Raw genomic sequence first — 25,853 nt, 5'->3', positions numbered from 1 at the left:
TCCAAATAAACATAAAGATTGTGAGTATACGGTGTAGTTTGTCTAAATAAACATGCCTTTCACTGCACATTCGAAAATATCACGTATCGTTATCATAGTACAGGAAATACTACGGGTGTTTTTATAATAAAATTGTTTGTCAGTCAAATGACTCGGTCAAAATTGAAATGAGTAAATTTTAACAATTATATTAAAATGAAAGAAATAAAAAAAAGTTGTAACACAAGTCCAGCGTTCATGGCGCTCGTATGGCTAGCCGTTTTACATTTTATTCGGCATTTGATGATATCATTAAATACCATATTATGTATTTATGATACCATTAAATCATTTGATGATAGTATCAAATAGGTCGATTTGATGATCATGATTTCAATAAATGAATTGATGATACCATTAAATGTTTTAATGATATCGTTAAATGAATTGATGATATCAATACATGATTTGATACTATCATCAAATTTAAATGCCCTCTATTTGATGATATCAATTCATTTAATGATATCAGTAAATAATTTCATATCATTAAATATTGATATCATTAAATATTTGATATCGTCAAATACAGAATAAAAATAACAAGTAAAACGGCTCGCCATACACTCGTATATACATAATTAAAACTACTGTGATACGTATTCATCTTTAATTTGTGTTCTTGTCTTTATTTATTTATTTCTTTATTTATTCATCATAAAAGAACAGAATGGCAAAGCCCCTTGGCTTAATGACTTTCCTGTGTCCCCTAAAAGGTAAATGAATACAGCTAAAAGATAAACCACAATAACCCAAGGTATTACACAGCGCAGTTACAATGTCATAGATAAGAAAACATATTGCATAGAACCGTTATTGCTATTAATATGTAATTACTCTGTCGTAATTAAGTCTGTTTGTCAGTATTTATGTGTTGTTGTTGTTGTTGTTGTTGTTGTTGTTGTTGTTGTTGTTGTTGTTAGCAAAACTAACTATGCCTGGGTCCCACGTGGATAACCAACACTCGGCTACTTTGCAATACTTTTGAACATTTGCGTACATATTGCTCAAACAGTTATTGCATTCTTAAGGGGAACGATCCAGGAAATAAAGGCATTTTTGTAACTTTGGAGTTTTTTGTTATTATTTTCCTCACTTATATTAAGCGCGACTGCCGGGAAATACGAAGTGAAAATTATTGGCTCTCTATACATTGTGTAGTCATTCAAGTCACAGCCCACGGTCACATCCTTTCTCATAGGGGCTAGCCTCATAAACACTGCATATTCGCATTAATATGTAACTTTTACCTTTCTGTGAAGTTAATGAATATTTATGAATCAACACCTGGATGAATATTATCCCTATGTGATTTAGCCTTGAATATATTGTAAAGGCAACTCATGAATTTTAATATAATGTGCAATATGCAGTGTTGAGCAAGTATTCTATATTTTTTAGGCTAGCCCCACATAATACAACGCGCAACCTCTAATAAAGGCTGTCACTTAGAACTTGTGACAATAGGCGGCCAATAATTTTCATTTTTCGTATTTCTCGGCAATCGCACGTAATGTAAGTGATGGAAAATCATATAACTTCCAAAGTATACAAAATGCCTGTTATTTCCTGGAGTGGAGTTCCCCTTTAATACAAAGAACCCAGGCCTCTCGTTTATTTTCTAATCGTGAAATCCATTTCCTGAGACGGAAGTAAAATCTCATCTTCACTAACAGAGCATTGATCTTTTAGATATTTCAAAAAGAACTCTTGTTTTTCTTTTGGTACTGATTTTCGGAAATTTAAACATTGAAAAATGAAATCCAACATTTGGTTTCCGTCTTCTGAATCTTCGTTGAAACATTTAGCGACGTCAACAGGGCCTGAAGACCTGTATGTCGTGTCGATTTTAACACCTGGTAGGTCACGTGCCATATCCTTCTCTAACATTTTACCATCCCAAAACGGCAATGCTGGGTTTTTAAATTGCTGGTGATAGGTTGTCAGACAATTGCTCCATCCTCCTATAATGTAGGGGAAAAAAGAAAAAAAAAGAAAATGTGGAAATTGAAATTAAAATGAGGATGGCGATATGAAATCCATCTACGTATCATATCATGAAGTTTTAAAGATGAACAAGGGTGCTTTTTCTCTCAGCTGCATTTCTGTATACTTAGGTGGTCTTGAATAATCACTAATCCTGCATTATGCAGCCTTATACGATTGATAAATATGATTGGCATTTTATCAATTTTACATGGAAATGTTTTGTTGGTCTTTCCAATGATGTAAATGGTTGTAGTGTTGGGTTTCAGTATAATTATTGATAACATTTGGCCGTTTTTAAGTACACAGCTGGAATGTAACCCTTTCTCTTCACCTTGAAAATATTTGTCAAGGTCATTGATATTGTGGGGATAGACACTTCAACTGTGTAAATATGTATCAAACGTTTGATGGTAACAGGCAAAATGTGTTTTTATTATGAGTATGGCCGGCATGTTGCTATATAGGTCAAGGTCTCAAAATTAAGTGACTTGCATGTGCCACTGACTTTACACATACACGTATACCACATTATTGATATTTTTTTATATAGAAACTGTTTATTTTTCTGAGATTACTTGTTGAAATCTGTGTTATACTTGCATATAGTTGGCTTGAATTGAGTCTGGTAGATGGCAGATGGACTAGGTCGAGAAAAAACACTGAAACAAAATCATTGCACTAGATGTCAGGATATCGAAGATGAATTCCATTTTGTTTTAGTATGTCCTAAATAATATACGAAGTAATTAAATATAACGTATTCAGCAGTATTATTGGCGGCAACCGACCTTTTTCAAATTCATTTTGTTTAATTTCCTGTGACAACCAGTTTGTTATTAGGCCACCTGGCCTCGTCATCTTTATTTAGAATTAGTTATACAACTTTTTGGCTCGTCTCTATTGTTCAAACCATGCTCTCTTTTTCTGTTACCGTACACTTTTCACTCATTAATTATAAATTCAAGTTAATCGGACTGCTTTCAACAAAGAAAAAGGCCGCTACAAGTTAACTCAAACAAAGAAAGAGTCCACACCAAGTTAACCCAAAGAAAGAAAGAGTCTGCAGTTTAGTTATTCTCAACAATTGGGAATATATCAATGTTAACGAGGTAATACAAAAAGAAACAATCTGACAGGTGTACACAACCAATGAAAACAAAGAAGCTCGAAACCAGGTGAAGTGCATTTAATTCCAGTCATAATGAAAATACAATACACAATTCAAAATGTAATTTGAATCTTCGTGTTTTCTTTGACTACATTTATTGTAACTGGTGACGATTCAATAATCGAATCCTTCGATGCAGTGTTACATTCAACAGTCTCACTGGAACCGCTTTCAGAAAGACGTAGGGTACATCCTACCTGCACTTCTTTCCATACAGTAACACCCCATCGTGTCGCCTTGCGAGTGGCTGGTGGAACACGTGCTTTCTGGTATTCCTCCACTTTGGTGTTGTCAACCGGAGAAGCCAAAATTCTTTTTGTATGTCAGTTAACTTAAAATCTTCAGCATCATCTACGTCGACCTGGGATAGAAAATATTCCCTATTCCAATTGACTACAGACTTTTGGAGCGACATAATACGAGACGAGGGAACGAACACTTTGACGACGGTTCGACTGTGGTGTCTGACTACGAGACACAATGCTGCCACACCCGAATACACACGCGTGTCTAATTATCTATTTTTGATTGGCTAAACTCAGTGTTCTCAATTCAAGCAAATGACAACGTGTTGTAAAACAGTCCCATCAATTGTAATTTACATAACGTGCTGCTGCGTTCATTGCCAGGGAGGAAGTCGCTTGAAAACTACAAAACTCGCCAAATTCGCAGTATAACTTCGTTATAGTACGTGTCCTCGGACATTTACTGTTTTTATTCGGACAGTTTTGGTTAATCCATCAGTTATTTTGTCCTCGGCTACGCCTCGGACAAAGTAACAGACGGGTTAACCAAACTATAATTATCAGAAAAGAAGTGCTATAACTTGAAGTGACAAACACACACACACACACACACACACACACACACACACACACACACATATATATATATATATATATATATATATATATATATATATATATATATATATATATATATATATATATATATATATATATATATATATATATATATAGTTTCATATTCTTCTTTCGCCAAGTACAGTGCTGAATCAGCTTGGAGAGCAATATATACATAAAAATGAAAGAAGACGAGTATGTTATTACATTATGGATTTACACTACGGTCCGTTTCAACAAAAGGATGATCAGGTGTATGTGTGGGTGAGTAGATTCGCTATAGATAACACAGTATCAAGTAAGATAGCTTCACTATAACCAAGTCGTTCTAATAAAGTTTAAATAAAAGGTTTAAAACATATCATACCTGTTGTCATTCTGATTAAGAAAATACCAGGTGAGCCCAACATATCGTACAGATCAAGGTATATAGGTGTCAAAACGAAGTACAAGAGGTGGAGAGCATGTATGATGTCATATATATCCTTTACGTCACTATCTCTAGATCTTCTGTCATCGAGAAACTCCTCAATTTTCTGGACGTGGTAATCAAAAGTGACCCGACTCCACTTGTCGCCTTTTGATTGGACCATTGCTTTGAAGGCCTCAACTCCAATTTCGTCAGGTTCAACGACAGTGTACAGAATGTCATGGCAACAGCCAACCAAAGCATCTATAATCATTACATCATTCATTCCTATATACAAGTAAATTGAAAAGATTTAATAGCTTAATGGATAACTTACATTTTCAATCACTATTGAGATTATATATAATATTATATTTATTCAAAATACGTAATATTATGTTAAATTATTATACTTCAATATCTAATGGATTATCTCTCTCTCTCTTTCTCTCTCTCTCTCTCCTTCTCTCTCTCTCTCTCTCTCTCTCTCTCTCTCTCTCTCTCTCTCTCTCTCTCTCTCTCTCTCTCTCTCTCTCTCTCTCTCTCTCTCTCTCTCTCTCTCTCTCTCTCTCTCTTTCCCCTCCTTCCACAACACTTGTCAAATGTCATCAGATACCACTTAATGATTCGTAAAGCATGACCAGTTGCGCTTGCCAAGTATGTGTTACGATAAAAAATGTCACAATTATGAATATTATTGTTTGTACAAGTGAATAATAGTTTCACGCATATAGCCTTTGTCCTTAGTTACGTATACTCGTCGATCGTCAGGAGTTACAACACGTAATTTTGTAGATTTAATACATCAACTAAATCCAGTTAATGGTGTTTATCTCTAATATCTAACAGTAGTCAAGTGTTATGACAAAACTTCTAAAACATAAACTGAATAACAATTCAAGGTTGTCGACTTTACGGGTTACTTTTTAAACGTTGTACTCCAATGTTAATGTTTTGAAGTGCTTTGAAGAGAATACTTAAGTATATTCTGTGACCTTTGATAACGTCTATGGTTTGAAATTTCACGCTCAAAATTGCCTCTTACGTGTCTTCATTATCAAAATATTGCTCACCCTGGGAAAGACACCCCTTCTCATACCCCACGCACTAGAGATCATGGTGATGCTGTTTCTCTCCAAAAAATGGGACGCCTCCTAGTCAAGTATATCTCCGAGTATAGGTTACAGCCAAAGAGTACCTCTCCAGAAAAGGATATGGAGGAGAGGGGGCGGAGGGTACCATATTATTGTATATAGAAAAATCTTGACCAAACTTTTTACCATAATATTCTGCTCAGCCCCTTCCCGCCGTAAATTGTGCTCTTCCCATAACCAGTTAATGTAACCACCCCTTACGTACTTACCAGAACTAGTACCAATTGCTAACACTTTCAGAGTCTTCCCTGGATCCAATTTGATATTACCAAACAATTTGTTCATATCATCTATGCTAGCGGCATTTCTCGATGCCAAACCATGTCGTTGCAAGACTTGGAAGCTTGCACAATACTCTTTGAAATGTAAACTTAACGACACTGATTCCTCCATCTTTGATTTACAGGTTGTGAGCTGTGGATGAACGGACTCGCTTAGACAGAGAACACAGGCGTGTGCTTACTTGACCGACTAAACACAACTGTCCTACAAAAATCACAAACATGTGGATGGTCACACTGACCGACAATAGGTGTGGTTATCATTTATTGACTAGTTGGTACGTGGTCGGTCGGAGAGAGAGAAACAGACACCAGACAGGACAGAGAGAGATAGAAAGACAAACAGGGACACTCATACCAAGCTGCATATGTACATGCACACATTACACTCACACACACACATACACATACACATACACATACACATACACACATACATACATACATACATACATACATACATACATACATACATACATACAGTCCTGAAAGAATGATGAAGAAATGTCGTCATATACTTCCAAAACCTTGCACTTAGAATGAGAATTTTAGAATGTTTTGTAATTTTTTAATTTTATTCATGGTTTTGAAGTTTGTAAATATTTTTTTAATGTAAATTAAACAACTTTAAGAAACCCAATTTATCTTTTATGAACCTATACTAGCTTCGAGTAATCAAATATATATTTCACTCATCTACAATAAAAAGACATTGCATCTTAGTGGTCAACATTATTCGAATTCAATATAATTTACTACATACATCAACCATAACATAGTGTGCAGATTCTAAAAGCTTTGAGATGTAGGTTTTAGTTTAAATGACTCATTTGCATCATTGATTATTTTCGGTAATTAGGCTATATTTTCAAAATGTACTCTTTAAATTCTATTAAATTGGTACATACTTCAAACAAGGCTATGTTGCATTCCAACAATAACTGTGTGTAGGAACGAAAATTTGTAGACTTTGTTATATCTGGTTACTAACCTTCTTAAGAACATTTTGAGGTAATGTTTTATTTAATAATCTGTGGTGTGATGAGGAGACGGGTGGGTCGGAGTGAAGATGTTGTAAGATATTAGGGGTAAAGTCGTGAAGTGGAGATGTTGACCTCAGTCGTGATAATGAAGTCGATAGTGCACCCATGCAATTTTGGAAGTTTTGGTCCAGCTCAGAAAATTAGAGAGAGGACAGAGACAGACAGGCAGGCAGGCAGACAGACAGACAGACAGACAGACAGACAGACAGACAGACAGATAGACAGACAGACAGACAGACAGACAGAGGGTGAAGGCGAGGAAGGATGGATGGATGGGAAGAATGGAGAGTTCTGCCTGCAGACAGAGTAAGTTGATCTAAGTTGGAACTCAGTGTATTTGCCCGGAGGGAGGGGGCCAACTTCTACATATCAACAAGTATAGTCCACGACAATATAGTAACAGCTGACATATCAGAAATTAAAGTCATCTGACAGCCGAAAGTGACAACTGTACACAAGGATTGTATCCTTACAGTCCCGGGTTACAGTCAACCTCCGGTTGTGACGTGGCAGTCCTAGACGAAGCGGGTACGCATGCTTGTTAGAAATTTCACGAAAAAGGGGGTGTTTTTCGTTGGCCATTTAGGTCCGTGAAATCGTAAAAAGGGGTCAATTTTTCAGATCACCCTCCGAGAGCAGGGGTAGGATGCCTTTTTTCTACTCTCTCTCTCTCTCTCTCTCTCTCTCTCTCTCTCTCTCTCTCTCTCTCTCTCTCTCTCTCTCTCTCTCTCTCTCTCTCTCTCTCTCTCTCTCTCTCTCTCTCTCTCTCTCTCTCTCTCTCAGAAACTTCCTGACGAAGGCCGGGGACGAAGGTCACGTAATCCAGGACCGTAAATTGCCAATGCAAGATCAGCGTGTTACTCTATGCCCACCCCTAAATTAATGCGATTAAAATATGTTCTTGCTGTCTAAAAATATGGTGACACTCTCGGGGATGGCGAACTTTGTTCGTATATATGATGCATCGATACGCTACCTCATGAAGGGGGAAGATGGCAGATTCAACATCCAGATACAACGCAATGTGGCGTTGGAAAGCTGAGGAGTTCTCCGAACGAGGCAGGAGATGTCAAATATGTGGTGAATGCACATAATTTGTGAGTGAACTTGACAGTTTGATGTGCGGATAATTGTGCCTGTGTACCTGGAGTAGTATTCAAATATTGTGGCAAACAGTGTACGTACAGTGTATGGATTAGGTGTCAGGATTTCGAAATAAGGGGGTGTTGTTTGCAGTGATTTTCTCGGGGATGTTCTCCCGATTCACTAAAAAAGAGGGTGTTTTTTCATTGAAATATTCCAGGAAAAGGAGTACATTTGAAATTTCGCCAAAAAGCATGGGTACCAACCCATCCAGCAACTGCCACCGCCGGGGTAAACCTAAGGTCAATATAGATATAAATGTACGTCTCTTGCAGTGGTTCAGAGCTCTGCAGTGGTTACAGTGTGTTGCATGCATGACGCTGCATGTTTTGAAGTAGTATTAGTTTGTCACTATGCCAATTCCTGTAGGGACGGATATCTCAAAATGGACAGAGTTAATGTTTTCATTGCATATAACGTGGCAGTAAATAGTCTTAAAGGTTGTCATCGCGTGAATAATGTCACTTTATGAATTATAAGCGCTTTATTTACAAACAGAGGTCATAGAGCTATAAGGTTTATAGTACGCACGCCGTTGGCATTATTGTCCTCCAATATTGAATAAAAGCGCCAATACAATGGCGTTGTAGCAACTGTTGATGATACACTTTAATTTTCTGTAATGATTAACGTGGTCTTCTTGCTAGACATACATTCTTTGAAGATTTATTCCCATGCCTTCCCATCCATGGTGTTAATGTTATACCTGCTATATACACCATCATTTAATGTTACTATGGGCACTATCTTTTTTATAATACAATTTCGCAATGCTCATTCATTTACCTTCCCATCACCAGTGTTATTTTGGCATTATATGTCACTGTTTATCTGTTGCTATGGACGTGGTCTTCTTGCTAAGGGCATTTACATATTTTAAAATAATGTTTATTCACTCCCTGTTATAATTGTCAATAAACCTATCATTTGACTGTTACTAAGGGCGTGGTCATGGTTGCTAGGGCAGTTATATAAGTATGACACATTCACAATTTCTAGACTAACAGTAACACTTTCAGAATCATAACCAAATTTCATCACCAGTAGTTTTAGAGGTAAAGCTCAATACCAAAATCATTTGCATCATCTACAAGGCAGACAGACAGACAGACAGACAGACAGACAGACAGACAGACAGACAGACAGGCATTTTACCTTGAACCAAGGGCGAAGTTTTGAGATTGTCATTCCGACAGACAATTGTTGGAATACAACAGATCATATATAATAGCAATGACTGTTGAGGCATCCTTTAATGTCCATGACGATCGTGTGTACAATGTACCGAAAATATGCCAATATCTTAGTAAAACTAAAAGTTATATTAATAATATTTCCAGAAAAGGTGCGCATTGTATCGCAAATGTGTGTACCAAGTTATAATGAATTTGAAGCGTGCATCCTTGAGATATAGCCTTATTACCGAAAATCATTAATACGTAAATAACTCATTAATATTCATGTGATTTTTATCAAAACCTCATCAAGTGTTAGGAAATACGTCTCCAAAATTTCGTATGAATTGCGCAAGCCATTATGGAAAAAACTACGACACAGACAGACAGACAAACACACACACACACACACACACACACACACAGAGAGACTTCCACCCACTAAATATATCTCTTCCTCACGGAAGAAAAATGATAAACTGCATACGAGAGGATATATGAGGTAAGAACGGGAACATAGACTGTATTTATCAAAGCCCTGAGTTCTGCCTGCGGCCTCCCTTGAACGTCACAGCCAGCATTTGACTCACATAAATTTTACAAATCACTTTACAGGAAAACTTGGAATGTCTATTGTCTAAACATGACTATATGTAAATCATCTTTTGTGTAGATCCACCCCAGCCCAATTTATAGTTCTTGCTTAGCGTTTATTACGCATGCTCTATTCTCATTTTACATATCTCAGTTCCTATTAGTTTATTTATTTTCTATTTATTAATATTTGAATTTGATGTACATACACTAGTTTTAAGAGCATGGTAAAACATTCAAACAAATAGAGCTAAAAACAACAAACCGGTTACAATAAGTACAGAAAGGTAAAAATGACAACAGAGCAAGTATTCCATATTTATGAGGCTAGACGCACATAATATAATGCGCAACCTCTAATAAATGCTGTCACTTAGGACTTGTGACAATAGACGGCCAATAATTTTCATTTCGTATTTCTCGGCAATCGCATGTAATGTAAGTGATGGAAAATCATATAAATTCCAAAGTATACAAAATGCCTGTTATTTCCTGGAGTGGAGTTTACCTTTAATACAAAGAACCCTCTCGTTTATTTTCTAATTGTGAAATCCATTTCCTGAGACGGAAATAAAATCTCATCTTCACTAACAGAGCATTGATCTTTTAGATATTTCAAAAAGAACTCTTGTTTTTCTTTTGGTACTGATTTTCGGAAATTTAAACATTGAAAAATGAAATCCAACATTTGGTTTCCGTCTTCTGAATCTTCTTTGAAACATTTAGCGATATCAACAGGGCCTGAAGACCTGTATATCGTGTCGATTTTAACACCTGGTAGGTCACGTGCCATATCCTTCTCTAACATTTTACTATCCCAATACCTCATTGCGGCGTTTTTAAATTGCTGATGATAGGTTGTCAGACAATTGCTCCATCCTCCTATAATGTAGGGGAAAAAAGAAAAAAAAGAAAATGTGGAAATTGAAATTAAAATGAGGATGGCGATATGAAATCCATCTACGTATCATATCATGAAGTTTTAAAGATGAACAAGGGTGCTTTTTCTCTCAGCTGCATTTCTGTATACTTAGGTGCACGTGGTCTGGAATAATCACTAATCCTACATTATGAAGCCTTATACGATTGATATATATGATTGGCATTTTATCAATTTTACATAGAAATGCTTTGTTGGTCTTTCCAACGATGTAAATGTTTCAGTATAATTATTGATAACATTTGGCCGTTTTTAAGTGTACAGCTGGAATGTAACCCTTTCTCTTCACCTTGAAAATATTTGTCAAGGTCATTCATATTGTGGGGATAGACACTTCAACTGTGTAAATATGTATCAAACGTTTGGAGATAACAGGCAAAATGTGTTTTTATTATGAGTATGGCCGGCATGTTGCTATACAGGTCAAAGTCTCAAAATTAAGTGACTTGCATGTGCCACTGACTTTACACATACATGTATACCACATTATTGATTTTTTTTAAATAGAAACTGTTTATTTTTCTGAGATTACTTCGTGAAATTTGTGTTATACTTGCATATAGTTTGCTTGAATTGAGTCTGGTAGATGGACTAGGTCGAGAAAAAAACACTGAAACAAAGGCATTGCACTTAGATGTCAGGATTATGTTTTAGTATGTCCTAAATAATATACGAAGTAATTAGACATAACGTATTCAGCAGTGTTATTGGCGGCAACCGACCTTTTTCAAATTCATTTTGTTTAATTTCCTGTGACAACCAGTTTGTTATTATAAAAGGTTTAAAAATATCATACCTGTCATCATTCTAATTAAGAAAATACCAGGTGAGCCCAACATATCATACAAATCACGGTATACAGGTGTCAAAACGTAGTACAAGAGGTGGAGAGCATGTATGACGTCATAATCATCCTTTACGTCACTATCTCTAGATCTTCTGTCATCGAGAAACTCCTCAATTTTCTGGACGTGGTAATCAAAAGTGACCCGACTCCACTTGTCGCCTTTTGATTGGACCATTGCTTTGAAGGCCTCAACTCCAATTTCGTCAGGTTCAACGACAGTGTACAGAATGTCATGGCAACAGCCAACCAACGCATCTATAATCGTTACATCATTCATTCCTATATATAATTAAATTGAAAAGATTTAATAGCTTAATGGATAACTTACATTTTCAATCACTATTGAGATTATATAAATATTATATTTATGCAAAATACGTAATATTATGTTAAATTATTATACTTCAATATCTAATGAATTCTCTCTCTCTCTCTCTCTCTCTCTCTCTCTCTCTCTCTCTCTCTCTCTCTCTCTCTCTCTCTCTCTCTCTCTCTCTCTCTCTCTCTCTCTCTCTCTCCCCTCCTTCCACAACACTTGTCAAATGTCATCAGATGCCACTTAATGATTCGTAAAGCATGACCAGTTGCGCTTGCCAAGTATGTGTTACGATGAAAAATGTCACAATTATGAATATTATTGTTTATACAAATGAATAATAGTTTCACGCATATAGCCTTTGTCCTTAGTTACGTATACTCGTCGATCGTCAGGAGTTACAACACGTAATTTTGTAGATTTAATACATCAACTAAATCCAGTTAATGGTGTGTATCTCTAATATCTAACAGTAGTCAAGTGTTATGACAAACTTGTAAAAAATAAACTGAATAACAAGGTTGTCGACTGTTAATGTTTTGAAGTGCTTTGAAGAGAATACTTAAGTATATAATATGACCTTTAATAATGTCTATGGTTTGAAATTTCACGCTCGAAATTGCCTCTTACGTGTCTTCATTATCAAAATATTGCTCACCCTGGGAAAGACACCCCTTCTCACACCACACGCACTAGAGACCATGGTGATGCTGTTTCTCTCCCAAATAAAGACTGCAATGGGGACCCCTCCTAGTCAAGTATATCTCCGAGTATAGGTTACAGCCAAAGAGTACCTCTCCAGAAAAGGATGTAGAGGAGAGGGGGTGGAGGGTACCATATTATTGTATATAGAAAAATCTCGACCAAACTTTTTACCATAATATTCTGCTGAGCCCCTTCCCGCCGTAAATTGTGCTCTTCCCATAACCAGTTAATGTAACCACCCCTTGCGTACTTACCAGAACTACTACCAATTGCTAACACTTTCAGAGTCTTCCCTGGATCCACTTTGATATTACCAAACAATTTGTTCATATCATCTGTGCTAGCGGCATTTCTCGATGCCAAACCATGTCGCTGCAAGACTTGGAAGCTTGCACAATACTCTTTCAAATGTAAACTTAACGGCACTGATTCCTCCATCTTTGATTTACAGGTTGTGAGTAAACAATTCTGTATGGATGAACGGACTCGTTTAGACAGAGAACACAGACGTGTGCTTACTTGACCGACTAAACACAACTGTCCTACACAAATCACAAACATGTGGATGGTCACATGACCGACAATAGGTGTGGTTACCATTTATTGACTAGTTGGTACGTAGTCGGCGTGTTAAACAACTTTGATTATGAGAGAGAGAGAGAGAGAGAGAGAGAGAGAGAGAGAGAGAGAGAGAGAGAGAGAGAGAGAGAGAGAGAGAGAGAGAGAGAGAGAGGGGGGAAGAGAGAGAGAGAGCTAGAGAGGGAGAGAGAGAGAGAGAGAGGGAAGAGAGAGAGAGAGAGCTAGAGAGGGAGAGAGAGAGAGAGAGAGAGAGAGAGAGAGAGAGAGAGAAACAGACACCAGACAGAATGACAGAGAGAGATAGAAAGACAGACAGACAAACAGGGACACTCGTACCAAGCTGCATATGTACATTTGTACATGCACACACACACACACACACACATATACATATACATACATACATACATACATACATACATACATACACACATACATACATACACACATACACACAGTCGAATGATGAAGGAATATAGTCATATACTTCCAAAACCTTGCACTTAGAATGAGAATTTTAGAATGTTTTGTAATTTTGTAATTTTATTCATGGTTTTGAGATATATGAATTTTGTAACTATTTTTTGAATGTAGATTAAACAGCTTTAAGAAACCCAATTTATCTTTTATGAACCTGTACTAGCTCCGAGTAATCAAATATATATTTCACTCATCTACAATAAAAAGACATTGCATCTTAGTGGTCAACATTATTCGAATTCAATATAATTCACTACATACATCAACCATAACATAGTGTGCAGATTCTAAAAGCTTTGTGACGTAGGTTTTAGTTTAAATGACTCATTTGCATCATTAATGATTGTCGGTAATTAGGCTATATTTTCAAAATGTACTCTTTAAATTAAATTAAATTGGTACATACTTCAAACAAGGCTATGTTGCATTCCAACAATAACTGTGTGTAGGAACGAAAATTTGTAGACTTTGTTTAAATCTGGTTACTAACCTTCTTAAGAACATTTTGAGGTAATGTTTTATTCAATAATCTGTGGTGTGAGGAGACGGGTGGGTCGGAGTGAAGATGTTTTAAGATATTAGGGGTAAAGTCGTGAAGTGGAGACGTTGACCTCAGTCGTGATAATGACGTCGATAGTGCACCCATGCAATTTTGGAAGTTTTGGTCCAGCTCAGAAAATTAGAGAGAGGACAGACAGACAGACAGACAGACAGACAGACAGACAGACAGACAGACAGACAGACAGACAGACAGACAGACAGACAGACAGAGGGTGAAGTCGAGGAAGGATGGGTGGGTGGATGGATGGATGGGAAGAAGGGAGAGTTCTGCCTGTAGACGTAGTAAGTTGATCTAAGTTGGAACTCAGTGTACTTGCCCGGAGGGAGGGGGGCAACTTCTACATATCAACAAGTAAAGTCCACGACAATATAGTGACAGCTGACATATCAGAAATTAAAGTCATCTGACAGCCGAAAGTGACAACTGTACACAAGGGTTGTATCCTTACAGTCCCGGGTTACAGTCAACCTCCCGGTTGTGACGTGGCAGTCCCAGACGAAGCGGGTACGCATGCTTGTTAGAAATTTCACGAAAAGGGTGGTGTTTTTCGTTGGCCAGTTAGGTCCGTGGAATCGTAAAAAGGGGGCAATTTTTCAGATCACGCTCCGAGAGTAGGGGTAGGATGCCTTTTTTCTACTCTCTCTCTCTCTCTCTCTCTCTCTCTCTCTCTCTCTCTCTCTCTCTCTCTCTCTCTCTCTCTCTCTCTCTCTCTCTCTCTCTCTCTCTCTCTCTCTCTCTCGGAAGAAGCTTCCTGTCGAAGGCCCGGGGACGAAGGTCCCGTAATCCAGGACCGTAAATTGCCAATGCAAGATCAGCGTGTTACTCTATGTCCACCCTAAATTAATGCGATTAAAATTTAGTATGTTCTGGTGTCTAAAAACATGGTGACACTCTCGGGGATAGTGAACTTTGTTCGTATATTTGATGCATCGATACGCTACCTCATGGAGGGGGGAAGATGGCAGATTCAACATCCAGATACATATTGCGTTGGACAGCTGAGGAGTTCTCCGAACGAGGGAGATGTCAAATATGTAGTGCATGCACATAATTTGTGAGTGAACTTGACAGTTTGATGTGCGGATAATTGTGCCTGTGTGCCTGGAGTAGTATTCAAACATTGGGGCAAATAGTGTACGTACAGTGTATGGATTAGGTGTCAGGATTTCGGAAATAAGGGGGTGTTGTTTGCAGTGATTTTCTCGGGCATGTTCTCCCAGATTCACTAAAAAAGGGGGTGTTTTTTCATATCATTGAGTACATTTGAAATTTCGCTAACAAGCATGGGTGCCCACCCATTCAGGGACTGCCACCGCCGGGGTAAACCTAAGGTCAATATAGATATAAATGTACGTCGCTTGCAGTGGTTACAGTGTGTTGCATGCACAACGCTGCATGTTTTGAAGTAGTATTAGTTTGTCACTATGCCAATTCCTGTAGGGACGGATATCTCAAAGTGGACAGAGTTAATGTTTTCAATGCATATAACGTGGCAGTAAATAGTCTTAAAGGTTGTCATCACGTGAATAATGTCACTTTATAAATTATAACTTACGCTTTACAAACAGAGGTCATAGAGCTATAAGGTTTATAGTACGCATGCCGTTGGCATTATTGTCCTCCAATATTGAATAAAAGCGCCAATACAATGGCGTTTTAGCAACTGTTGATGATACACTTAAATTTTCTGTAATGATTAACGTGGTCTTCTTGCTAAACATACATTCTTTGAAGATTTATTCCCATGCCTTCCCATCCATGGTGTTAATGTTATACCTGCTATATACACCATCATATAATGTTACTATGGGCACTATCTTTTTTCTCGGCATATCTGAATACAATTTCGCAATGCTCATTCATTTACCTTCCCATCACCAGTGTTATTTTGGCATAAGATGTCCTTGTTTATCTGTAGCTATCGGCGTGGTCTTCTTGCTATTCACTCCCTGTTATAATTGTCAATAAACCTATCATCTGACTGTTGCTAAGGGCGTGGTCATTGTTGCTAGGGCAATTATATAAGTATGACACATTCACAATTTCTAGACTAACAGTAACACTTTCAGAATCATAACCAAAGTTCATCACCAGTTTTTTAGAGGTAAAGCTCAATACCAAAATCATTTGCATCATCTACAAGACAGACAGACAGACAGACAGACAGGCATTTTACCTTGAACCAAAGTGTAGTTCAGTGTTCAAGTTATGCAGGCACGGTTTCCAAGCAACCTTAAGGAGAGATTAATTTCAGTACCATTCACACACAATTGTTACATTATGTTAAGTACCCGATAACAATTCTTATGGTTTAATTAGATCAATAAAACAATAATTTCTGTATACTCTTTTTGCCTGACAGGTATTTCAACTAAAAAATCATGGTTTTTTAGCCCTAATTTGCATATTTCTAAAGGGATCATCATGTAATTAATATCACCTGAACTGTACATCCCCAGAAACATCCCTGTGCAATGTGAGGCAAATCAACCAAGTACTTTTGGAATTATATACCTTTGACTAAAAAGACACATTTTTAACCCTAATTTGCATATCACCGATGGAATCATCATGTCATAAACAAATCTAACTTTACACCGCCTACAGAACCTTCCCACCAAATTTCAGACCAATCTGCCAATTAGTTTTGGAGTTTAAGTCTTTTGACCAAAAATCACAATTTTTCACCCAAAATGCACATCTCTGATGCGATCATTTTCATTTGAACAATTTTGCATCTAGACACCCACCACAAGTAATGTCCCCACCAAATACCAAACCATTCGGCCATGCGGTTTTTGACTTTAAGTCATTTACACACACACACACACACACATTTCTCGATGACTATAGCCCTGCTGAACCTAGTTCTGTTGTGCTAAAAAGCAAACACAAATATATGGTTGTTTCGTAATTTTCGCTCGTGGGGTTGCTGTGTGTTTCTAAAAAGATAAATTGGGTTTCTTAAAGCTGTTTAATCTACATTCAAAAGATATTTACAAAAATTTTATATCTGAAAACCGTGAAGAAAAATACAAAATTACAAAACATTCTAAACTTCTCATTTAAGTGCAAGGTTTTGGAAGTATATGACTATATTCCTTCATCATTCTTTCCTGGCTGTATGTATGTATGTATGTATGTATGTATGTATGTATGTATGTATGTATGCATGCATGCATGCACGTACGTACGTACGTACGTATGTATGTATGTATGTATGTATGTATGTATGTATGTATGTATGTATGTATGTATGTATGTATGCATGCATGCATGCATGCATGCATAATAATATTTATTTCTTATAAAGCGCATTACATTAAAAACAATCTCAATGCGCTGAACAAAAGTATAAAAGTATTTTAAAATGTACATATACATGTACACAAGTATAAACAAAATATGAAACAGGATAAAAATACAAAGACACGGAATGACATTTAAAAAACAGAAATGTAAAAAAGTTAAAAATTAATAATAATGAGATCTAAAAAGATGATATTTCAATGCAGATTTAAAACTGTTCAAAGTGTGTGAAGAACGAAGACATGGTGGCAGGGCATTCCAGAGACGTGGGCCGCAAATAAAGAAGGCCCGATCACCATAGTATGCAGTGTTCCCTATCGGTTGGTGCAAATTCACCACGCTACCGGATTGCGACCGAAGGGAACGACGGGTGGATCTAATCATTAGTAAATCGCCTAGATATGAAGGCCCGCACCCATTAAGAACTTTAAAAACAATGCAGAGTATTTTGAATTCAATGCGCTTCTGAATAGGTAGCCAGTGTAATGAATGAAGAACTGGGGTAATATGCTCAACTTTTTTCTTTCTAACGACAAGTCTTGCTGCTGAATTCTGGATAATTTGGAGTTTACGAATTTGTTGAAGTGGGAGACCATATAATAAACTGTTGCAATAATCTAAACGTGATGTAATAAAAGCATGAACTAGAACATGCATGCATGTATGTTTGTATGTATGTATGTATGTATGTATGTATGTATGTATGTATGTATGTATGTATGTATGCACGTACGTACGTATGTATGTATGTATGTATGTATGTATGTATGTATGTATGTATGTATGTATGTCTGTCTGTCTGTCTGTATATATATGTGTATGTATGTATGTATGTATGTATGTATGTATGTATGTATGTAACCACAATGTTCAGAATCGAATACAACTCGCTGTGCAGTGTATTAATACCAATGTTTTTTATGGCTTTCATTTGTACACAGATGTATCCAATACCATAGTGCTTCTATAATGTCAATAAGAACTAGTTTTTATCTTGAGGATGGATGCTCAAAGTGATTAAAATACAAACATTACTGACACTCCCTCGACTTTGTCATTGAAATATCAGTGATCACAACTGCCAAGCAATGCACAAATAATGGTGACCCACCCCAAACACTGGCATGAAAACTGGTGGCCTCCTCACAGAGCAACACTGGTCCCCTCCACTCTGTCATTTGCGTCCTGTTCCTTATGCCATGACAAAAATCAACACACATTTAATTTGCGAAGCGGCAAAATGTCATGAGGGCTATCTAAATGTACAATAGCTGACTGCGTGATCAGTAAATTAGAGACTTCCCAGTTTGCTTTCTTTCTGTTGATATGAATTTAACCATTGATATAATTATTCAAATGTGTTCTTTTGCCTTTGCCAGTCAACTGATTTTCTTTAAAAAGGGATCTTTCTCCAAACTAATGTGATACGGACCATTTATTTGTGACTCGTTTGCACATTTAGCAGATATAAGCAACAAACTCACCTTACTAATCAGTTCCTTTAGGTCTGACCACTTGAAGTAAAATGGCGTATTTTAGTCCCTAGATATGGTGACGTCTGCTCTGTCACAGGCGACTAACTCACTTATGTAAGGAATGTCTTACAAAATGGGACTTTTACCTGTGGCCACAATCTGATTAAAATCCGATGTGGTGAAAGCGGCTAGATGTCCTTATTTACCTCTATTCATCGTGTTGTGACGTTTGTTTTGTTCGGAGTGATCGCCGCCTTCCCACAATCTGATTAAAATCCGATGTGGTGAAAGCGGCTAGATGTCCTTATTTACCTCTATTCATCGTGTTGTGACGTTTGTTTTGTTCGGAGTGATCGCCGCCTTCAGAAGGTCTCGAATTTGAGAATATACTCTTGAAATTGAGATTTTCTCTAACTGGGTGTTTGGCGACATGTATAAACAACGTAATGTCTGAACACAAACACGGTAATTACAAATTCATGACATTGGTATTTCTCCTCCAAAGCTTGTCCCAAGCCGTAAAAAAATAAAAATGAGAATACGACATTCTCATCTCTTTAATGAGAATTAATAGTAAGACATAGATACAATTCTGTCATATGCAAAACATTTGATATCGTAGCACATGATATATACTCATGGACGACTAAAAATAGAATTTTCAAACAATAGTAAAAAATGGCTTGACGTTGATTACAAGACATTTGTATATCGATAAGACTACATAGCTCGTCAACAATAAACTTTGGTAAATAGATTTCTCTGTAAACTGAGATAGATGAAGAGTAATGGATTAATACAGACGTCACTTAGCTGTATTGATAATAAGAAAGTCATAGAAATGAGATAAAAGATACATTTCAACAAGGTATTAAACTTTACATAATTATTTACATTATAATGAGGTATGACAATTCAATATTCGCATTAATGGGTCTCTTAATTGCGTAGATTTCAAAGAAAATAGTTTTAAAACAATAACCCAACTACCAGGATGCTATTATGGCTTTCTACCGACCTATAGTCAAAAAAGTAGAAGTTAATACTTGATTCCTAACTGATCAGGATTCTTACGAGTGCTTTGCCTACTTTACGTCAATTAGAACCGTTTCTTTTTACCGGATTCTCCACTATATAAAATCTTCTGGTCAGCAAGACTTATAGTACCAGATTTAAACTGAATGCCTTCCGTAAGGGCGAAGTTTTGAGATTGTCATTCCTACAGACAATTGTTGAAATACAACAGAACATATATAATAGCAATGACTGTTGAGGGCATCCTTTAATGTCCATGACGATCGTGTGTACAATGTACCGAAAATATGCCAATATCTTAGTAAAACTAAAAATTACATTAATAATATTTTCAGAAAAGGTGCGCATTGTATCGCAAATGTGTGTACCAAGTTATAATGAATTTGAAGCGTGCATCCTTGAGATATAGCCTTATTACCGAAAATCATTAATTACGTAGATTACTCATTAATATTCATGGTATTTTTATCAAAACCTCAAGTGTTGTCATTACTGTACGAAATACGTCTCCAAAATTTCGTTTGAATTGAGCAAGCCATTATGGAAAAAACGACGACACAGTCAGACAGACACACACACACACACACACACACACACACACAGACTTCCACCCACTAAATATATCTCTTCCTCAAGGAAGAAAAAATGATAAACTGCATACGAGAGGATATATGAGGTATGAACGGGAACATAGACTTTATTTATCAAAGCCCTGAGTTCTGCCTGCGGCCTCCCTTGAACGTCACAGCCAGCATTTGACTCACTTCAATTTTACAAATCACTTTACAGGAAAACTTGGAATGTCTATTGTCTAAACATGACGATATGTAAATCATCTTTTGTGTAGATCCACCCCAGCCCAATTTATAGTTCTTGCTTAGCGTTTATTACGCATGCTCTATTCTCATTTTACATATCTCAGTTTCTATTAGTTTATTTATTTTCTATTTATCAATATTTGAATGTGCTGTACATCCACTAGTTTTAAGAGCATGGTAAATCAATCAAACAAATAGAGCTAAAAACAACAAACCGGTTACAATAAGTACAGAAAGGTAAAAATAACAACAGAGCAAGTAGTATTCCATATTTATGAGGCTAGACGCACATAATACAACGCGCAACCTCTAATAAATGCTGTCACTTAGGACTTGTGACAATAGACGGCCAATAATTTTCATTTCGTATTTCTCGGCAATCGCATGTAATGTAAGTGATGGAAAAATCATATAAATTCCAAAGTATACAAAAATGCCTGTTATTTCCTGGAGTGGAGTTTACCTTTAACACAAAGAACCCTCTCGTTTATTTTCTAATCGTGAAATCCATTTCCTGAGACGGAAATAAAATCTCATCTTCACTAACAGAACATTGATCTTTTAGATATTTCAAAAAGAACTCTTGTTTTTCTTTTGGTACTGATTTTCGGAAATTTAAACATTCGAAAATGAAATCCAACATTTGGTTTCCATCTTCTGAATCTTCTTTGAAACATTTAGCGACGTCAGCATGGCCTGAAGACCTGTATGTCGTGTCGATTTTAACACCTGGTAGGTCACGTGCCATATCCTTCTCTATCATTTTACCATCCCAAAACAGCAATGCTGGGTTTTTGAAGTGCTGACGAAAGGTTGTCAGACAATTGCTCCATACTCCTATAATGTAGGAAAAAAATAAAGAAAAAAAAAGAAAATGTGGAAAAATAAAATTTAAATGAGGATGGCGATATGAAATCCATCTACGTATCATATCATGAAGTTTTAAAGATGAACAAGGGTGCTTTTTTCTCAGCTGCATTTCTGTAAACTTCAGTGGTCTTGAATAATCACTAATCCAGCCCTATAAGATTTATATATATGATTGGCATTTTATCAATTTTACATGGAAATACTTTGTTGGTCTTTCCAATGATGTAAATGTTTGTAGTGTTGGGTTTCAGTATAATTATTGATAACATTTGGCCGTTTTTAAGTGTACAGTTGGAATATAACCCTTTTTCTTCACCTTGAAAATATTTGTCAAGGTCATTCATATTGTGGGGATAGACACTTCAACTGTGTAAATATGTATCAAACGTTTGGAGATAACAGGCAAAATGTGTTTTTATTATGAGTATGGCCGGCATGTTGCTATACAGGTCAAGGTCTCAAAATTAAGTGACTTCCATGTGCCACTGACTTTACACATACACGTTCACCACATTATTTATATATTTTTTATAGAAACTGAAATTTGTGTTATACTTGCATATAGTTTGCTTGAATTGAGGCAGGTATGGACGAGGTCGCGAAAAAACGCTGAGACAAAATCATTGCACTAGATGTCAGGATATCCAAGATGAATTCCATTTTGTTTTAGTATGTCCTAAATAGTATGCGAAGTAATTAAACATAACGTATTCAGCAGTATTATTGGCGGCAACCGACCTTTTTCAAAATCATTTTGTTTAATTTCCTGTGACAATAACCAGTTTGTTATTAGGCCACCTGGCCTCGTCATCTATATATTATCTAAAATTGAAAAAAGAAGTGCTATAACTTGCAGTGATATATATATATATATATATATATATATATATATATATATATATATATATATATATATATATATATATATATATATATATATATATATATATATAGTTTCATATTCTTCTTTCGCCAAGTACAGTGCTGAATCAGCTTGGAGAGCAATATATACATAAAAATGAAAGAAGACGAGTATGTTATTACATTATGGATTTACACTACGGTCCGTTTCAACAAAAGGATGATCAGGTGTATGTATGGGTGAGTAGATTCGCTATAGATAACACAGTATCAAGTAAGATACACAGGAGTGGAAGGTTTCACGCTGTTGTGATCATCGGTCGTCTAATAGCATCACGATAACCAAGTCGTTCTAACAAAGTTTAAATAAAAGGTTTTAAAATATCATACCTGTTATCATTCTAATCAAGAAAATACCAGGTGAGCCCAACATATCATACAAATCAAGGTATATAGGTGTCAAAACGTAGTACAAGAGGTGGAGAGCATGTATGATGTCATACATATCCTTTACGTCACTATCTCTAGATCTTCTGTCATCGAGAAACTCCTCAATTTTCTGGACGTGGTAATCAAAAGTGACCCGACTCCACTTGTCGCCTTTTGATTGGACCATTGCTTTGAAGTCCTCAACTCCAATTTCGTCAGGTTCAACGACAGTGTACAGAATGTCATGGCAACAGCCAACCAACGCATCTATAATCGTTACATCATTCATTCCTATATATAATTAAATTGAAAAGATTTAATAGCTTAATGGATAACTTACATTTTCAATCACTATTGAGATTATATAAATATTATATTTATGCAAAGTACGTTATATTATGTTAAATTATTATACTTCAATATCTAATGGATTATCTCTCTCTCTCCTCCTTCCCCCTCCCTCCCTCCCTCCCTCCACAACACTTGTCAAATGTCATCAGATACCACTTAATGATTCGTAAAGCATGACCAGTTGCGCTTGCCAAGTATGTGTTACGATGAAAAATGTCACAATTATGAATATTATTTTTTACACAAATGAATAATATTTCATATTTTTCATTTATATTGCATCACGCATAAGCTTATAGCATTAGTCCTTAGTTACGTATATAAGTCGTTCGTTCAGGAGTTAGTACACGTAATTTTGTAGATTTAATACATCAACTAAATCCAGTTAACATCTAACAGTAGTCAAGTGTTATGACTAAACTTGTAAAAAAATAAACTGAATAACAAGGTTGTCGACTTTACGGGTTACTTTTTAAACGTTGTACTCCAATGTTAATGTTTTGAAGTGCTTTGAAGAGAATACTTAAGTATATTCTATGACCTTTAATAATGTCTATGGTTTGAAATTTCACGCTCGAAATTGCCTCTTACGTGTCTTCATTATCAAAATATTGCTCACCCTGGGAAAGACACCCCTTCTCACACCCCACGCACTAGAGATCATGGTGATGCTGTTTCTCTCCAAAATAAAGACTGCAATGGGGACCCCTCATAGTCAAGTATATCTCCGAGTATAGATTACAGCCAACGAGTACCTCTCCAGAAAAGGATATGGAGGAGAGGGGCGGTGGGTACCATATTATTTGTATATAGAAATCTCGACCAAACTTTTTACCATAATATTCTGCTCAGCCCCTTCCCGCCGTAAATTGTGCTCTTCCCATAACCAGTTAATGTAACCACCCCTTACGTACTTACCAGAACTAGTACCAATTGCTAACACTTTCAGAGTCTTCCCTGGATCAACTTTGATATTACCAAACAATTTGTTCATATCATCTGTGCTAGCGGCATTTCTCGATGCCAAACCATGTCGTTGCAAGACTCGGAAGCTTGCACAATACTCTTTCAAATGTAAACTTAACGGCACTGATTCCTCCATCTTTGATTTACAGGTTGTGAGCTGTGGATGAACGGACTCGCTTAGACAGAGAACACAGACGTGAGAGAGAGAGGAGAGGGAGAGGGGGGAGGGAGAGAGAGAGAAGGAAAGAGACAGACAGACAGACAGACACCAGACAGGACAGAGAGAGATAGAAAGACAGACAAACAGGGACACTCATACCAAGCTGCATATGTACATATACACACACACACACGCACGCACGCACGCACGCACACACACACACACACATACACACATACAGACATACATACATACATACATACATACATACATACATACACACACACACACACACACACAAACATACATACATACATACATACATACATACATACATACATATACATACATACATACATATATACTACCCTTCTTAAGAACATTATGAGGTAATGTTTTAATTAATAATCTGTGGTGTGAGGAGACGGGTGGGTCGGGGTGAAGATGTCAGATATTGGGGGTAAAGTGGTGAAGTGGAGAATTTGACCACAGTCGTGACAATGACGTCGATAATGCACCCATGCAGTTTTGGAAGTTCTGGTTCAGCTCAGAAAATTAGAGAGAGGACAGACAGACAGACAGACAGACAGACAGACAGACAGACAGACAGACAGACAGACAGACAGACAGAAGGTGAAGGCGAGGAAGGATGGGTGGATGGATGGGGAAAAGGGAGAGTTCTGCCTGCAGACAGAGTAAGTTGTTCTAAGTTGGAACTCAGTGTATTTGCCCGGAGGGAGGGGCCAACTTCTATATATCAACAAGTATAGTTCACGACAATATAGTGACAGCTAACATATCAGAAATTAAAGTCATCTGACAGCCGAAAGTGACAACTGTACACAAGGGTTGTATCCTTACAGTCTCAGGTTACAGTCAACCCCCCCAGTGGTGGCAGTCCCAGACGAAGCGGGTACGCATGCTTGTTAGAAATTACACGGAAAAGGGGTTGTTTTTCGTTGGCCATTTAGGTCCGTGGAATCGTAAAGAGGGGGCAATTTTTCAGATCACCCTCCGAGAGTAGGGGTAGGATGCCTTTTTTCTACTCTCTCTCTCTCGGAAGAAACTTCCTGACGAAGGCCCGGGGACGAAGGTCCCGTAATCCAGGACAGTAAATTGTCAATGCAAGATCAGCGAGTTACTCTATGCCCACCCCTAAATTAATGCGATTAAAATGTAGTATTATCTGGCTGTCTAAAAACATGGTGACACTCTCATGGGATGGTGACCTTTATTCGTATATGTGATGCATCGATACGCTACCTCATGGAGGGGAGGGGGAGATGGCAGAT

The 25,853-nt window shown here is 36.9% G+C and overlaps 3 protein-coding genes across 3 annotated transcripts; all 3 read right to left on the bottom strand.

Moving 5' to 3' along the window:
• Positions 1-1,653: 1,653 nt before the first annotated feature.
• On the bottom strand, positions 1,654-6,015 carry LOC144448637 (histamine N-methyltransferase-like). The gene is made up of 3 exons (XM_078138914.1): positions 5,832-6,015; positions 4,427-4,756; positions 1,654-2,003 (listed from the first exon to the last, which is right to left on the bottom strand). The coding sequence occupies exons 1-3, from the start codon at positions 6,013-6,015 to the stop codon at positions 1,654-1,656; spliced, it is 864 nt and encodes a 287-aa protein (XP_077995040.1).
• Positions 6,016-10,390: 4,375 nt separating this feature from the next.
• Positions 10,391-13,104, bottom strand: LOC144448636 (histamine N-methyltransferase-like). Its single transcript, XM_078138913.1, has 3 exons — positions 12,921-13,104; positions 11,595-11,924; positions 10,391-10,740 (listed from the first exon to the last, which is right to left on the bottom strand). Exons 1-3 carry the CDS (start codon positions 13,102-13,104, stop codon positions 10,391-10,393), a joined length of 864 nt encoding a protein of 287 aa, XP_077995039.1.
• Positions 13,105-21,411: 8,307 nt separating this feature from the next.
• LOC144448635 (histamine N-methyltransferase-like) lies at positions 21,412-24,537 on the bottom strand. The gene is made up of 3 exons (XM_078138912.1): positions 24,354-24,537; positions 23,046-23,375; positions 21,412-21,761 (listed from the first exon to the last, which is right to left on the bottom strand). The coding sequence occupies exons 1-3, from the start codon at positions 24,535-24,537 to the stop codon at positions 21,412-21,414; spliced, it is 864 nt and encodes a 287-aa protein (XP_077995038.1).
• Positions 24,538-25,853: the final 1,316 nt, after the last annotated feature.

Source organism: Glandiceps talaboti, chromosome 17, assembly GCF_964340395.1.
Source record: "Glandiceps talaboti chromosome 17, keGlaTala1.1, whole genome shotgun sequence".
Classification (NCBI taxonomy): domain Eukaryota; kingdom Metazoa; phylum Hemichordata; class Enteropneusta; family Spengelidae; genus Glandiceps; species Glandiceps talaboti.
The sequence above is the reverse complement of the archived record's forward strand: the minus strand, read 5'-3'. Positions and strand labels throughout refer to the sequence as shown.